The sequence below is a fragment of the Mastigoproctus giganteus genome, chromosome 6, assembly GCF_048544385.1.
Source record: "Mastigoproctus giganteus isolate SK-2022 chromosome 6, ASM4854438v1, whole genome shotgun sequence".
Classification (NCBI taxonomy): domain Eukaryota; kingdom Metazoa; phylum Arthropoda; class Arachnida; order Uropygi; family Thelyphonidae; genus Mastigoproctus; species Mastigoproctus giganteus.
Window position 1 is genome coordinate 35,660,298 of NC_143580.1, and position 17,199 is coordinate 35,677,496.

At 38.0% G+C, this 17,199-nt stretch overlaps 1 protein-coding gene across 1 annotated transcript in view; it reads right to left on the reverse strand.

Annotated features, from left to right (window-relative positions):
- Window positions 1-10,146: 10,146 nt before the first annotated feature.
- Window positions 10,147-17,199, reverse strand: part of LOC150084156 (uncharacterized) — a 70,429-nt gene continuing 63,376 nt past the window's right edge. Inside the window, exons 13-19 of the mRNA XM_090376137.1 lie at window positions 15,900-16,012; window positions 15,332-15,472; window positions 14,647-14,769; window positions 14,278-14,404; window positions 13,649-13,945; window positions 11,411-11,868; window positions 10,147-10,866 (exon numbers count right to left, since the gene is read on the reverse strand). Of these exons, the coding sequence (XP_090232263.1) occupies window positions 10,729-10,866; window positions 11,411-11,868; window positions 13,649-13,945; window positions 14,278-14,404; window positions 14,647-14,769; window positions 15,332-15,472; window positions 15,900-16,012 (1,397 nt within the window). The 3' untranslated portion in view covers window positions 10,147-10,728. The remainder of the gene's footprint in view (window positions 10,867-11,410; window positions 11,869-13,648; window positions 13,946-14,277; window positions 14,405-14,646; window positions 14,770-15,331; window positions 15,473-15,899; window positions 16,013-17,199) is intronic.

Consider the following 17,199-nt stretch of genomic DNA (forward strand, 5'->3'; position numbering starts at 1 on the left):
GGGGGATAAAGAATTCTTCACATATATAAATGCCAAGAAGAGCAGGACAAACCAGATCGGACCTTTATGTAAGGGAAAGGGGATAGTAATAAATACACCAGCTGCCGTTGCAGATGAACTCAACAGTTATTTTGCATCGATATTTACAAATGAAAAGCCTTTTGTGGCAAAGGGAAATTGTGGGAGCGAAGTTAAAAAATATGTAATTAATGATATTGAAATTTCGCAAGATTATTTAATGAAAAAACGTTCGAGCCTACAGACCAGTAAGGCTCCTGGAGTTGATGGAATATACCCTATAATCTTAAGAGAGGCGGCAAGCGAGTGCATTGAACCATTGAGGCTAATTATGCGAGCATCATTAGACTCTGGGGAGATTCCCTTGGATTGGAAAAGTGCAAATGTATCTCCCATACATAAGGGTGGCTCTAAAAGTGAAGTTGGAAATTATCGACCTGTCAGTCTGACTTCAGTAGTAGGGAAAATCATGGAGGCAATGATCAAGGGTGGAATTCAGGATCATTTGGATCGAATTGAAATTCTCAAGGATACTCAGCATGGTTTCGTAAAGGGAAAATCATGTTTAACAAATCTGGTTCGCTATTTCGAAAGGGTCACTCACGAGCTGGATTTAGGGAATAATTTCGACATTGTTTATTTAGATTTCAGCAAAGCTTTTGACTCAGTCCCACATGAGCGGTTGCTTTATAAGCTGGAACAGGTTGGAATCACTGGGAAAATCCTTAGATGGATAGAAGGATGGCTTCAGGGCAGGAGGCAGAGGGTTGTGATAAATGGCTATTCCTCAGATTGGGTTGATGTAAGAAGTGGGGTTCCCCAAGGATCAGTATTAGGACCACTGTTGTTTTTAATTTTCATAAACGACATTGATGAAGGGATAGAGGGCGTGATGTCTAAATTTGCAGATGATGTTAAAATTGGTAGAGTAGTTAATGATCACTGTCAAGCTGAGCTTCTTCAGAGAGACCTAGATAGACTTCAGGAATGGTCAGAAAAATGGCAGCTGTGCTTTAATCCAACAAAGTGTAAGGTATTACACCTGGGAAACAGTAATCCCAAAATAACTTATTCACTTGGTGGAGTTCAACTAAAGCCAGTACTGGAGGAAAGGGACTTGGGTGTTACGATACGGTCAGACATGAAATTCTCTGAGCATTGTAAACAGGTTGCAAGGAAGGCCCATGGTGTCCTATCAATGATCTATCGAACTTTTGCAAGTAGAGATAGGGACGTGATAATCCCATTATATAAGGCTTATGTTAGACCACACTTGGAATACTGTGTTCAAGTATGGAGACCGCACCTGAAGAAAGACATCGAGCTTCTTGAAAGGGTGCAAAGAAGGGTAACTCGCCTGGTGAGATCGGCAAAAGGGCGTCCTTATGAAGAAAGACTTCGAATATGTGGGTTGCAGAGTTTGGAAACTAGACACCTTAGAGGAGATTTGATTGAGGTGTTTAAGGCTCTGAGAGGCATCAGTAAAATGAATGAGGACAAAATTTTCAAGAGTATAAATGATGCTAGAACTAGGGGACATAAATTCAAGTTACGGGGGGAAATGTTTAGATTGGACTGCAGGAAGTTTTATTTTAGCCAGCGAGTTATAAATTACTGGAATAAGTTGCCTTCATGGGTGGTAGAGGCCGACAGTTTGGGGAAATTCAAAGGTCATCTGGATAGTACTTTCGGGTAAGGGAAGCACATAGGATGATAGGTTTAATTTCCTTTTTATTTATTTTTTATTTTATTAATTATTATTATTTATTTATTTTTTTTTTTTTTGTTTTTATCATTGTTTTGTTCGGATTTATATTTTTTTTTATTTTTATTTTTATTTTTATTTTTTTTTTGGCTGGTGCAGCATAAGCCATAGGCTTTCTTGCACCATGCGGCCGTTACTAATACTAATACTAATACTAAAACCCATGCTTAGTCTCTAGAGCAAAGTTTCCGGCATCCCCCTCCCCCCCCATACTTCTCCTTCAACCCATGCACGGTACTAAGTACTATAGGTTTTGATACCTTTCGTGTTTGGGGTTTCCATAAAAAAAAAAAATAATAAAAAATAAGAATATTCAGGAAGTTTCAGTGCAAAGCACCCTGAAGTACAGTATTGGTTTTTTATTGGGGCGGGTCAAATCAGATGGAAGGACAGTGGCGAGATCCTTTATCACTGTCCATCAGTTCACTCTACTTCTTAATAGAAATGAGAAAGGTCTCATTTGCATAATGACGTCTGCGCGGATAGAACAGTGGTATCGTCACCGTCCTCCGGGTGGAAAAGGCCCGGGTTCGAATCCCGTCGATGACGCGAGGAACTTTGATGGGCTTTTTCACTCCGTGGCTGAGTTAGTCGGTTTCAGACGTAGATAGCAAGGTTTTTCTCCACCAGAAACTGGGGTTTTTCGTCCAGCAAAACAGACAAATCGACCATAGAACACACGCAATTTACAGACATAAGACACACAGCACGGCAGATGAATTTAATATTCGGGTGGCCTAAAAATAATAGTTTTTTTTTGGTTTTTTGCATAACGTCCGCAAACGAGCGTGTTGTGTTTCCTTTTTGCAAAAACCCGAATTTCTCAAAATGATCGTCGAGGAAAAGCTTACTAACCCGGCCACGTTGTAAAATCAGCAGATAGAAGTACTTCTTCTGGTCGAGACGGGTTTCGAACCCAGAATCCTTTCTGAATAGTGTGGAAAACAGCGAACTTAGTCCCAATGAGAGTGGCGAGGGCACCGTAGCAGCATAGGGGGGGGGCTTCTCTTTGTGGGTCACCATCACTTAACCTCTAACTGTTTTTTGTAGCTGCTGGCGCTGTTGGATTTTAGGCGCTTCACCGACTGAGATCAAATTACACTCTTCTGTCTTATTTCAGTGTGTGTGTGTGTGTGTGTGTGTGTGTGTTCACAGGCCGGTTTGCATGTTTGGAAGGTGAAAAATCAAGAACATCTCAGTGGGGAAATTTCTGCTCCCTCTCACTTGAGATTCGCTAATTACAGCCTGGGTTCACGATTACTTTAGAAATTCCTGTATGCAAAGAGGGGACAGAACCCAGTCTTCTCGAAACCAGTAACAAGGGCCGGAACTGCTATACTGTCCAGGAGATCTTTACTGTAGCAATGTACAACAATTTTCGGTGTCACAGATTGTCGGAGCGTATTTGGGGGTCTCTTCAGTGTACAGGTGCACTTGCTTCGTTTTAATCTGTAAACATTGTTGTCTTTTCTCTAAGTATCCCCCCATCCCCCTGTTGCATCTCTGTGTCTCGGCGGATTGAACAAAAAGAAGTTCTCAGTGGATATGTTGGAACTCATTTCGGTCTTTCTTCGACTTGGACAACTGAAATGTAAAGCTTCGTGTCGTGTCAGAATCCCCTTGAAGACTACTCCCTCCCACCCCACACAAGAAATTTGATTTTGAGGGGATTGCGAACAGATGCCTTTTCAACGGTGGTGCTTTGAATTCCAATAAAATAAAATTGGTTTTGTTCACCGATGGAGCATCAAACTGAAAAATGAAATGGTTGATTGAAGATAGTCGTCGTTGACCGTGAAATATTATATAAACCAACGGAGAACTACGCGTCAAATGCCACCCTAATCCAATTATTCAAAGAGTAATTGGAAATTATTTTAATTAATAAATTAAGCCGAAATAATCCCATCCTAATAATAACATTATCGCTTATCGTGGCTAAAACCAAAATTAAAATTTAAATACAAATTTTGCTGGGTATGACATCACGGAACTACCAATTTGCATTTTAATTTTTAATTTTAGAAATCGCCCACCTGCAATAAATATTTGTGAGAACACTTTTAAAATAACGCGCACTCAGCCATAGCAGCTAATGCGCCAATAAACAACCATACCACACACACGCACACACTTTTAAAATAAATAAAAGGTAGAAATCTGGATATAATTGTGTTTTTCTCTTATAATTTTATAGTTGCCCATTGTGCTAATAGATGGAGACACCAGTCAGGCTTCAAAATTACACAAACAACAAATTCTTCTTTAAATTATCGTTTCCACTCGGAGAGGGGATCGTAATTACCGGACACATCCAAGGGCGTGCGAGCAGAATGGTGTTTAGATTCATATGGGATGTTTTCTCCAGCCTAATCTTATCATCCATGATCCAACTAAACAGGCTCAGAAAAAGCGATAAGTGTTTGACTTTTTTATTTACCTAATTATTATTTTATATTGTACTTTATACGTAGTCTTATAGTCATAGTTACGCTGGTTATTTTTATTTTTAATTTAGATGAAGAGTTTTTGTAGATTACTACTTAATATACGCAAAACCGTTATTTCGTTCGAATCTTGCAGCCATTGTTTTTGTATAGAGTAGTAGGGAATTCAAATTTTTAATTGTGGTAGCTCTAACGTATAATTATATAGCGTAATACGCATCACTGCATTTAGGATTTTATTAGATAGTGTAGTATTGACGATTAATTATTTAAATTTATTGACCTTATTAATTTAAAATATCATGCCCCAGACTAGAGCAGCAAAGCAACGGGCACAAAGTGACAGGAGTGCTGTGACTCGGGGGAGAGCTGAGGGGGGCGATTCTCCAACGCATCACAGCCTAAAAAAATGTGCAACTTGTAAAATGTTTGCCGAACTCTCTGGAACAGAACATAATCTAGCCAAGGAGGATGTCTTTGTGTGTGCCAGGTGCAGAGAGTGTCTAGAAATTAGGTATCAACTCAGCGTTCTACTGGGTGTCTATGAGAGCTTGAGGTGTAGGGTAGATGCCCTCGAAGAAATTAATATGAGGGTCCCATCAAGCTCTCAGCTGCCCAACTCAACGCCAGAGCTCACTCCTGGGTATCAGATAACACAGCGGCAATCTCCATGGCAGATATAAGCTAGTCTGTAATCAGGTCACAAAGGAGTTTAGGCAGGCGAAGGCAGATTGCTAGAAATCTTTGGCAAAAGGTGCTAAGAAAAACAGCAAGGATTTCTTTACTAAAAGAAATAAACTCTAAAAGGAAGGAAATGAATCAGATTGGTCCACTTGATATCGATGGTTCGACTGTTGATGATCCTGCTCAGATAGTAAACAAACTGAATGAGTATTTTGCATCTACATTCACACGAGGAGCTATTAAGGTTTGAAAATGCCACAAGGTTATCAAATTGTAACAGGGTGCTTAATGAATTTGATTTTGTAATAACTGAGAACAAAGTGGAGGAGAAATTGTTGAAGTTAAACATAAGAAAGGCACCTGGGGTGGATGGGATCTATCCAGTTATATTAAAGGAGGCAGCAAAGGAAGTAAGCAAACCCTTAGCTATCATTATGACAGCATCCTTGGACTCAGGAGAGGTCCCCACAGACCGGAGATGTGCAAATGTATCTCCAATTCACAAAGGCGGATCGAAGGGTGACACGAGTAATTACAGACCAGTTAGTTTAACTTCTGTTCCGGGTAAAATAATGGAGTCACTGGTTAAAGATGCATTGCAGGATCATCTAGACAAGACGCAGCAATAATTCAGACACAGCATGGGTTTTTTTAAGGGAAAGTCTTGTCTGACAAATTTGATAGGATATTATTATGTAGTTACAAAGGAACTGGATGCAAAAAATAATTTTGATCTCATATATTTGGATTTCAGGAAAGCTTTTGACACTTGCGCATGGAAGACTATTGTACAAATTGGAGCAGAATGGTATTAAGGGCAAGTTGCTACAATGGATAAAAAGATGGTTGAGTGGGAGAAGACAGGGGTGGCAATCAATGGGTACTGCTCTTCGTGGACTAATGTTATTAGTGAACTCCCACAGGGTTCTGTGTTGGGTCCTCTGTTGTTTTGTATATTTATCAATGATATTGATGAAGGTATATTAGGCTTAGTGTCAAAGTTTGCAGATGACACAAAGGTTGGCAGGGTTGTTAACGACAGTAATGGCAGTGTGCTACTGCAACAGGATCTAGACAATTTGGGCAGATGGGCTAAGAAGTGGCAACTGAAGTTTAACCTTGACAAATGCAAAGTGCTGCATATGGGTAGAAGTAACCCCAGAGAAACGTACCAACTGTGTGGTACTACACTTAAGGTGGTAGAAAATGAAAAAGACCTGGGAGTAATTGTGCAGTCAGATATGAAGTTTTCTGAGCAATGCAGACAGGCTGCCAGGGCAGGTCATGGGGTTTTCTCAATGATATACAGGAATTTTGCTAGTAGGGAAAAGGGGGTGATTGTCCCTCTGTATAAGGCAATGGTCAGGCCACGCCTTGAGTACTGCGTACAGGTCTGGAGGCCTCATTTTAGGAAGGATGTAGATTTGCTTGAGCGTGTACAGAGAAGGCAACAAGATTGGTGAGGGGAATGAAGGGATCCTCTTACCAAGAGAGGCTTAAGTTCTGCAAATTGCAGTGGCTGGAGACTAGGCACCTGCGCGGTGATCTGATTGAGGTCTATAAGGCCTTGAATGGGTTGAGCATGCTGAATTCTGATGGGATCCTTCCACTTGTTCAGATTACGAACCTACGGGGACATAAGTTAAAATTAAGAAAGGGCAGATGTAGAATAGATGTGCGGAAATTTGCCTTTAGCCAGCGGGTGGTTAATTGCTGGAACAAACTTCCATCTGTCGTTGTGGAAGTTGATAGGTTAAATAAATTTAAGGAGGAACTGGACAGGCATTTGGAGGGAATGGTGTGATTTTTTTTTTTTTTTTTGGCTGATGTTGCATAAGCTCATACACTTGCTTTCTTGCATCACATGCCACTACTACTACTACTACAGGTATTCGAAATCTAAGCAAGGACAAACCCAGCAAGAGACGATAGCAGATATATGTTGGTAAACCCCCTTTCAATTGGGGCGGTGAAACACTAAATGGGAATTATTAGGAAGGGGAAATCAGTGAAACCCCTTGCAATTTTAATAGTAAAATGTATTTTTGTATTAAAAATAAGGAAAATGGATTAACAAAAGGAACAAATGAAATTCGGTGCAGGATTCAATATCAATTGTTATTGCGTATAAAATACTTACTTTGAATTATCTTTTTCATTCTTCCCATTTTTATACTCTGTGTTTCAGAATAAGTGTAGATTCTCTTTCCTCTTTTCTCTGGCAGGTTTTATTCCTACTACTTATTTGCTAAAAAAACTATCTATCTTATTCTCGTTCGAATGAAATTAGTCTTATATGGTTGAGCTGAGCTGTGAGAGTGAGAAAGTGCGATTGTTGGCAGAGATGAACAAATCCAATGAACAAACGGAGGGATTCTTGTTGCAGAAATGAAGCATTTATTAATATCGAATTACTGTGGACACAGAGCGAAATGGAGACAGAATAAATTATGACAAGTTTAATAATATTAGATTAGATACATACAAAAAAATGTATGTATTTTTTTGGTTTGTTATTGTAACACAACCTTTTGATTGTTAGTGGAATGGGAGAATCATGGTTCCTTCATCAGGAAACAAAAAGAAATAAAAGAATAAATTAAATAAAAAAAACCAAAACATTTAGTGATATTCTGCGTAAACCACAGTCTGCGTTTGTTCCATTTTGGCTGAAGATGACAGTCTTTATCTTAAATTACCAGTTCTTTGGATGTTCTAACAGGAGTATGAAAAGATTAGTGAGAATTCGTTCATCCAAAAGAGTGAACAGTTTTCTAGGCTTAATTCTTTTATTGGGTGGAGGGATGCAATGACCCTTTGATAGATGACTAAGTGGCAATTCAGATGGACTCTGATCGACATCTGTTCAGTTACGGTACCCTTATCGAAAACATAAAGAGGGGTGCGCCCGTTGATTCTTATTCCGACGTACACGAGAACATCGTCTCCACCATCTAAATGTCCCTTTCTCTGATGTTGCAGGAATGGTACCGCATTCATCGTTGCCTCCAGATGAAATAACGTCTAAAATCTGTTTGTAGACTAAAATAGGACTCATCAGAGAACAGAACTGCAATAATTTTTCACAGGTCCAAGTCATATGTTCTAGCACTAGGTTTGATGAACTCTCTGGAGGTTCGGAGTTAATGATATACAAATGATTGGTTTCCTTGCGTAGAGTCCACCTGAATTAAGCTTTATTAACACAGTCAGGTTGGAAAAGCTTTCACTACAGGTTTTCTTGAGGTTGCTGTGCCCTGAACAACCTCAAGAGACCGTTGATGACAGAATATATGGTAGGGTTCCATCATGTTGTTAGAGCCCTATAAAGGTCTGTTCTCTTTGACGTATCACTCGGAGTACTACATCAAAGAGAACAGAACATAAGGTTCATAACGTTTGGGGACGGGACCCCATTGGCGGTTTCACACAACCATCATTTTATCAATGATAATGGTGAAGTTATACGAGGCGTAATGTCGAAGTTTGCAGATGATACAAAGGTTGGCAGAGTTGTTAATGGCAGTGTGCTACTGTACGAGGATCTAGAAAAGTTGGGCAGATGGGCTGAGGGTAGCAACTGAAGTTTAACATTGAAAAATGTAAAGTACTGCATATGATAGCAGTAACCTCAGAGAAATGTACCAACTGGGTGGTGTTAAACTCAGGGTAGTGGAGAACGAAAAAGACCTGCGGGTAATTGTGCAGTCAGATATGAAGTTTTCTGAGCAATGCAGACAGGCTTACAGAGCAGCACATGAGGTCATGCTGGAATTTTGCTAGCAGGAATAAGGAGATGATTATCCGTTTGTATAATTCCCATTTTCTCAGGTCTTTTCCAGTCCTCCGGGTGGATGAAGAAATAAAAAAAAATAAAAGAGTAGATCGGTGAATGTCAGAGTTGTATCTAACCATTCAATGTTATCGCTAGAACTACGATTTTTTTTATGAAAGAAGCGCTTTCTCTACGTTTTTTTTTATATTTTAAAAATTGTGGTATTTATTTGAGAATCTTTTTATTAATGGGTGATAAATCTGCCCCAATTAATTAAAAGATAATCATTTTAGCTTTCATTTATTCTTTCTGTGGATGAGTTAAAATAATTAAATAGCTTTTTTTTTAAATTTTCGAAGTTTTCTATAAAAAAATACTCTAGCTTCTATCAAACGGAGGTTTATTTATGTGTTTATTTGCAATACGACAATTATAATTGGATATTAGTTTTTTTTTTAAATAAACAGTTGTCTAAGTTGATAAAAGGCATTTTTTTTTCTGATTAACAATTTGCACGTTCGCACAATCGTGTCCTTTGTTCCGAAAAAGAAAATAAATAAAATAATAATAATAATAATTCTCTACTAGCGCTGCCTACCTTAAAAGAAAAACTAATCGTTAGGATTCCATGTGCTGCTCGCTCACTATATGTCCCCACGTTGCACACGCGAGCTCATACACTGATTGCCATTCGTTACGTTTAATACGTTAGAACGTTCAAGGGCAAAAGTTTGATAGAGTCGGAATTTCGCTTACTAATCCTGTATTTAGTCACGGCCAATTGTAAGTAGGTAGCAATGTCTCGGGTCAGTTCATTCCAGCATGTTAAGATAAGATTACCAGAAGGGCGCAAGAATACAAAAAATATTTTCAAAGAAGTATTATAGAGACTGTACTACATTCTGCACGTGTGAAATTATTAAGCAACGTGCACATTTTGAATAATCGGAAAGATGGTGAAACGAAAGAAAATTTGTTTCTTCAGATACAAGAAATGAGAAATTATTCGACTACATTCCTTTAGGACAGCTAGAGAAAAACTCTGCTACCAATTGCGAAATTTTCGCAACGGGAATAGCTAGTATTCTTTACTCTTCGGCTAATTTATAAATTGAAATAAAATTGTAATAACGTTATCTTCTTCAAGATTTATTATTTTCATCAATTTAAATATATCTAAAAAATATTCTTGTAGTGTTCTAGAAAAAAAATATCTATTTCGCTGTTTTTTATAAATAGTGTTTGAAACACAACTTAATTCTTCACATTTTGCAATTCGCTGATATCGTTTCTTTTAATACTTAGAGTCAACCACTGAGTGACAAGAGGAATTTACAAATTCACTTTCACAACCGGATTTGGCGGCGATCGTCGCAGAGTCGCCCGGGCCAGTCACTCCTTGACAGCAGCAAAGACACGAGTACTCAGTTAACAAATGAGATCTTTATTTTTTACACTAAAAAATATACAAAATGATTCAGAACTCTCCTGCCGAATTCGGGAGTGGGTCTTCAAGCAGTTCTGAAAGAAAGCATTTTCGAATTCATGCGCTTAAGAAATTTTTCCTAGGTTATTTATCTCCTTATACATGTACATCCCTCCCCATTGAGTTTGGAGGGTTGTTGTTGTTGTTGTTGTAGGGTTTTAGGAGCATCAGGGACTATTGTTCCGTATATTGTCTGTAAATTGCGTGTATTCTGAGATAGATTTTTTGTTTTCTGGATGAAGAAAACCGCGTTACCTCGCCCTGAAACCGATTAACTCAGCCACGTTGTGAAAAAGCCCACAAAAATTCCTCCCGTCATCGACAGGACCGGAACTCAGGTCTTTTCCCTCTGGTGTGAGGAGGACGGCGATAAAAGAAAGATTTCAGATAACTCTGGGTTTATCGCGACACCTTGGCATCTGTTTTAGTTGGGGGCTATGGGTTCGTATAAAATAAAGAGGCATAATGAAATATTTATATGCACTAAGCCAATTCCTAATGACGTTGCGAAATTTAAGTCCAGCAAAGACAGTTCCATTCCTTGAGGATTTTCCTATTGGTCTTCATCCATCCAAGTGGTTAAACAGAAATCATGTCGGGTTGGGTTTGAACGAGGATCGTTGGGACCTGTCAATGGGGCTGCTGATACTTTTTTATATTCCTCTAGGGTTCTCATCATCGAACGTACAATCTAAAAAAAAGAAAAATATATGATAAACATCCACCGAAATACAACATTCCTTTTAAAAATGCATTTAAAAGTAGCAAACAAATGTAACAATTTCGTTTTATCCCCTCCTCAAAAAAGTATTTTTTATTCTGACTCAGTTTTGAGGCTAGTAAGAGGAGCTCAACTGAGGGATGACTGCTCTGTTCGTTGAGGTGTATAGAAAATAACAAAATGTTTAGGTGGTACTGTCAAGGACGCGACATTCCCCTACAGCAAAATTCCATTACAACAACTTCTAGTGGTGCATGAACCATTTCCTTGTACCAAAATATCATTATAATGAATATTTCTGAAAATTATTTCAAAAGAATCGTTATTTGTTGAAATAAATTCTACTGCTCTTTTTCTAATACAGTATAGAAGTAGCAATTCTTGTGCATGTACAAAGACACCATGACTGCCCTTCCTAGAGTTAAACGGCTCAAATGATACAAAGAAATAATAACCTCTAAAACGTTTATTAAAAGAAATTTAAATAAGATTATTTGAGATTAGAACACCTTACCTTCGGGTACCTGTTGGCCAAGTTGTTGTACTCGCACGGATCTTTGTCAATGGCGTACAAACACGGTTGTTTTTCCGGTCTGCAGTTCCTGAGAGCGTACCTTGGCACTGAGCTGCATTTTACCTGATCTGTTATATAACAACTACATTTTTTGGGAGGGAACTGTCTTCCTCTTTTAGCGAGTATGTTTCCAACAACAGATCCATTTTTCCACACCTGCTTATTTACATCTTCGCAGTCGCTATTTGGTGTCCCATACCAGCTATCAAAGACTCCGTGGTTAAAAGTTCCAGTAATCACTTTGTATATGGTTCCATTGATATTCTGAATTAGGGCAGCAGTGCCGTCGACAGGATCGATATTGGCCACAATCTCTTTACGTTTTGAGGGGAGGTCATCTCGTAGAGTTTCCCACATGTCGATACCATCAATATCCTTCAGATCGGCAGGGTCACCTCCTGGATTTGGAAAGTTAAATTTCATCAATAAATGAATTTGTTAGCTTACTTTTAAATGTCATCAGATGTCCAAACAAAGACAAAAACGCTTTAATAAATATTAAAAATGTAAAAGTTACTAGTAAATACACTATCAAGTATGACCATCCCACCCCTCCCTGTGTTCCAGCAATCGGTCGTTCCTCACCACCTCGTGGCATCCTTGTCACGCTGATACTAGCAAATGTGATTCCGCAGTTTCGTGGCATGCGTTCCACACGAAGTACTTGATCGACATACGTAAGCCACCTGATCCCTTACGTATGTTGAAACTGTTGAATTATTTGGAAAAGTTGTCTTTTCCAAATAATTCATTGGAAAAGTTGTCTTTTCCAATGAATCTCGAGATTCATTGGAAAAGACAACTTCCATGGTATGCGGTGTGGACGGTAGGTGGATGCGTACGACGACAAACTGTGGAGAGGAATCACTCCAGTGTTCTGGTTCAACAGAAACAGATATGTTGCAGCAGTGTTTTCGTATGGGGATGTTACCTAGGAATCTCTTGGAGCCCTCATACTTCTAGACCGCGCTCCGAATTCTAAAAACTACCTATCCATTGTGGTTGATCAAGGACACTCCTTCATGGCGACTGTCTTTCAGGACGGCGTATTCTAGCAGAATAATGCCGTTGCTGGTTTTTTTCAAGAGTGGTTGGCTGAACGCGAAAGTGACTTCCAGGTTTTAGGTACCGGGGCAGCAGAATTCATTCGGTGGATATGAATCATATAGAACATCTCTTGAATTACGTGGATCCACAGATTCGGCGTTTAGATCCTCCTACATCAGAGTAATACGGGGCGCAATCCTGGCGACATAGGTCAACATACCTCCTGCCCTATAGAGTCGATACCTCGCCGTGTGGTGGGGGTACTGACAACAAGAGGACCAGTTCATTATTAGGTAGGGGTCATAACGTTTTCACTTGACAGTGTAGAATAAGAGCCTGAAAATTGGTATATCAGTGGTATAACGTAATAAAAATTATCCTCTAAAAAAATGCCCACATAAATATCGTTGAAAAATTTACAGAAAATTGTACTCAGACCGATGGTAGACGCATTATCATTACCCTCGTGGGTAGCACAATTGGAAGGATTGCCGTCATCCAAACACCGGGTGGAAAAGACCTGGGTTCGAGTCCAGTCGATGACATAGGAATTTTTATGGGCCTTTTTCCAGCGTGGCTAAGTCAGTCGGGGGTAGCATGGTTTTTTCTCCCGGAAACTCGGGTTTTCTGTCCTGCAAACAGCAAATCGACCACAGAACACACGCAATTCACAGACATATTATATATGGTGCACTATGGCCTAAGTTACTGATGCGCCTGAAACCCTACATCATCTTCATCACAGCCAATACTACCGTAAATATTATTTTTTTGCTGTTGTTGTTGGTTTTTTTTTTTTTTGGTTTTTTTCTGCTTCTGCTTATTGAAAGCATATTTGCTTGTATATTGTATATTGCATATTGCCTTGACCATAATCAACCGGCGGAATTTAGGAGGGAGGTTCAAATTTCATCTGGACAAATGATAGACGCATAGCGATTAAGATAGAATAGAAGGTAACGTCAAAGAAGCAGGTGGTGTACATCAGTCGAACCATACACTCACAATCTTTCTGCTTCTGAATGTCCTAGTCAACTCTAAACCTTGTTGGTAGTTTACAGAAATATTGGTTTTGTAAGCTACCAGCCAGGTTTAAATTTGACATCAGCGATATAAAGCATCCGTACTTACCAGCAGCCTTGTAAATGGTTGGTAACCAATCGGTGATGTGCATCATCTCTTTGTTCACCTTTCCAAATTCATTGTTCAACAAAGGGCTCCATACGAACCCGGAACCTCTGATTCCTCCCTCCCACAAAGTAAATTTTGATCCACGTAAAGGATAATTGGAACTAGCGGAATCCCAATATCCATAGGGCATGCCTCCATTGTCCGTTGAAAATATAATAATGGAGTTATCCAAAAAGCCGTTTTTATTCAATGCTTCAACCAGTGTACCCACAGAGTCATCGAGTGCAGCCACCATACCTAAATTAAAAAGATAAATAAAAATACATTTAAAAAATTATTTCCGTGTGAAAGAATAAATCTTAACAATATTCATAAGGATTTGCTTAATATTCAAGAATAAAATATTTTTAATCCATTAAAGATTATAAAGAATTATTATAATTTTACCTTCATTATTATTATAATGAATATGAAATCCATCAATAAACTTGGGTTTTTAATAAGAATGAATTCTTTTTAAGCCTTAAAAATGATTACTTTAATATTTTTCTTAATTTAGAAATGTTAATTTATTTTTCTGAAACAGATATTTGAGAGAGAACATGATAACAATATGCAAAGTTTCTCACCAGCGAACAGTCTTTGTTTTGGATCTGAAAGATGGTTAAACTTGTCAAGGTATTCATCAGGAGGCTGTAACCTCATGTACTCATTTCCTACATGGATGGCTTGATGAGATAGATACAGGAACATAGGCTATCAAATGAAATAATTCACGATTAAAACAAATAACTCTTTAAAGAGTTTATATCTGAGAACCAGTAAAGAGAACAACGAACAGTTAAGCTCAAAGAGCTGCGTAAAGAAAAAGATTCAATGCACTTGTGTGGGTAAGTCATTTATTAAAATAAATTTAAGAGTATTCAACGCCTAGAATCAAATACAAAGAATGTGTGTGTGAGAAAAGAAAGAGAGAATAATTTTGTTGGGGTTCTCACCTTGGATTTATTATGATTTTCAATGATCTCAATAGCTTTATTAGTAAATAATGATGTTGAATAATTGCCACCTTTATCCAATACGTGTTCCAATCCATCATGCAGGTCTCTTCCCCAGTATATCTAAAAGGATAAATATTACGATTTGTAGTTTTTTCTGTCTTTTTTTATTATTATTATACTTTCAAATTTCACGAATAAGCTTAGAAGATTCATTGTGGATTTTAGGCAATTCTCCAAATGTTTTTTTATGGAACAATTTGGTGTAAAAAATACACAAATATATATTCATTATTTAATACAACTCATAGCTATCTGGTAACCCCTAAATCCAGGATTACGTGTATTACTGCTTTAAATACTGATGCCAGGCCGAGACATATTTATTCCAATTTTTCTGAATATAATAAATTGATGTACAATCACCGAACGCAATTAATTTATAAATAAATAAATTTCACTCGGTATCTGAGGAATAGATAGTGAACGGCGCCAGACTCTAGCACGCAGACGCATTACTGCAGGCGCTGATAACTTGTCTTTTGGATAAAAAGTTATTTATCTCTGTCCATTATGCAAAAATACTATTTATTTTATCTATTTATCTTTGAATACAGTATAATAAATAATAAAGTTATTTATTATACTTTAGATCGTAATCAACTGCAACAATTATTTTACTTACAGGAAATGGTGATTCTTTATTTCTCAAATCAATGTAATGTGTGTGATCCATATAATCCCCTTCGGCTGCCCAGAAACCGAAGTAACTGTCAAATCCTCTCAATGTTGGCGTGAACTCTTTCTTGTAGAAACCAAGGTGCCACTGAAAGAGAAATTAGTTCTATAGAAATCATAATGAGAATAATCATTTTATTGCAAATCATACACTTTGATCTATATATGCGTAGCAGTATTGTACGGTTGGGACCTCCTCATCATAGAGGGGTCCGTTCCGTGGTGGAAATCTTCTGGTATGTTAGTTTCTCCACTGATCTCAGTTAAATCAACATCTCTGACAACTGTGACTCGCACTATGGCAGGAAATTAGAGAGTTAGTGAAAACATGGGGAAATGGTGCATTGAGCAATGGTCCATTTACATCTGGACATCCTCACCCGAAGAGATCCAACATGTTATTAATCATATTTCTCTGGCCAGCGATATTGCAGTATAACATTTTAACCATTTCAATTCACAATTTTATAATAAAATGGGTAGAGCGAGGAGGAGGCAAAGAAGAGATAACTTACTTTACCGATGGCGTGGGTGCTATAGCCAAGAGATTTCAAATATTGTGGAAGAAGCCGTTCCGTCATTGGTAGACCAGTGGCTTCACTGGCTTTCAGAACTGATGACTGCATTCCTGTAATGAAATACGATATGTACAACTTAACGTCCTTCATGCTGTATTTGTACAAGTAAAAAAAGTATTTCCTGATGGCCAGTGTGAGCCATGACACATTAATCAGGTCACATTATAGATAAACAGGAAATGAAATATATAACTCAATAATCTTTACATAATTATGTAGAAAACAAACCGAATTGAGACACTTTACTCACCGGTATCGTTTATTAATTTGGCTGATAAATACAGTATTTCTCTTCACTTTATTACCATGCTGCAATCCTCAACAATTATATTTATTGGACAAATATAATATTTTCGCCATTATTTCAACAGGGCTGTTGCTTATACACTGTACAAGTACATCCTTCTTGTTATTTTGTTGGTTGCCAATGACATTGCTTTTCCACGTGTAATGTTGCAGCAATCATTGAACAATGACCCAAAAGCAAAATACTGTTATTGAATTATTGGTGTGTAAGAATTAGGCAATTGTAACCTTCATAAGCGACTGCAAAAAGGTCGGGACGATGCTGTTGATTGCGACACTTAGTAGTGGACCAAGAAGGCAACATCCTCAGAAAACAGAAAAGTCGATTTGCGCGATGGTTTTTATATTGGTTTGTTGGTTGGTATAGGGTTTTAGGTGCACCAGCAAAAATATCCGAGTTTCCGGGATGAAAAAAAAAAAACATTCTACCTTCACCTGAGACCGACTAACTCATCCACATTATCCAAAATACTCATAAAAATTCCTCGCGTCACTGATAGAAGCCGAATTCAGGTCTTTTCCAGCAGGTATGGGGAGGACTGTAATTGTTCAAGGAGGAAGCCATATTTTCAACAACCGCTACACCATTTGGTGAACGAAAGACAATGTCATTAGGCCTTTTGTAGTTAATCTTGTAACTAGATCAATAAAACATTATAATCTTATTGTGGAACTGCGCTAATTGGAAAATGTAAATCTATATTTTTATTTGTTTGTTCCTTATAATTCCTGTTTTTCTTTCCTTTTCCATTCCTTTCTCTCAAAGATTCTCTCGAACTATATGAATAGTCCTTAATTTCTAGAAGAGATTTCCACCAACGGTATTTATCTTGCCAAAACAATCTCGAATAAAGTTTACACCAAGGGAAGAAATTTATACAAAGAAACGAAACATAAGGTTTTAAATGCACTTTGACATAAACTTAAAATT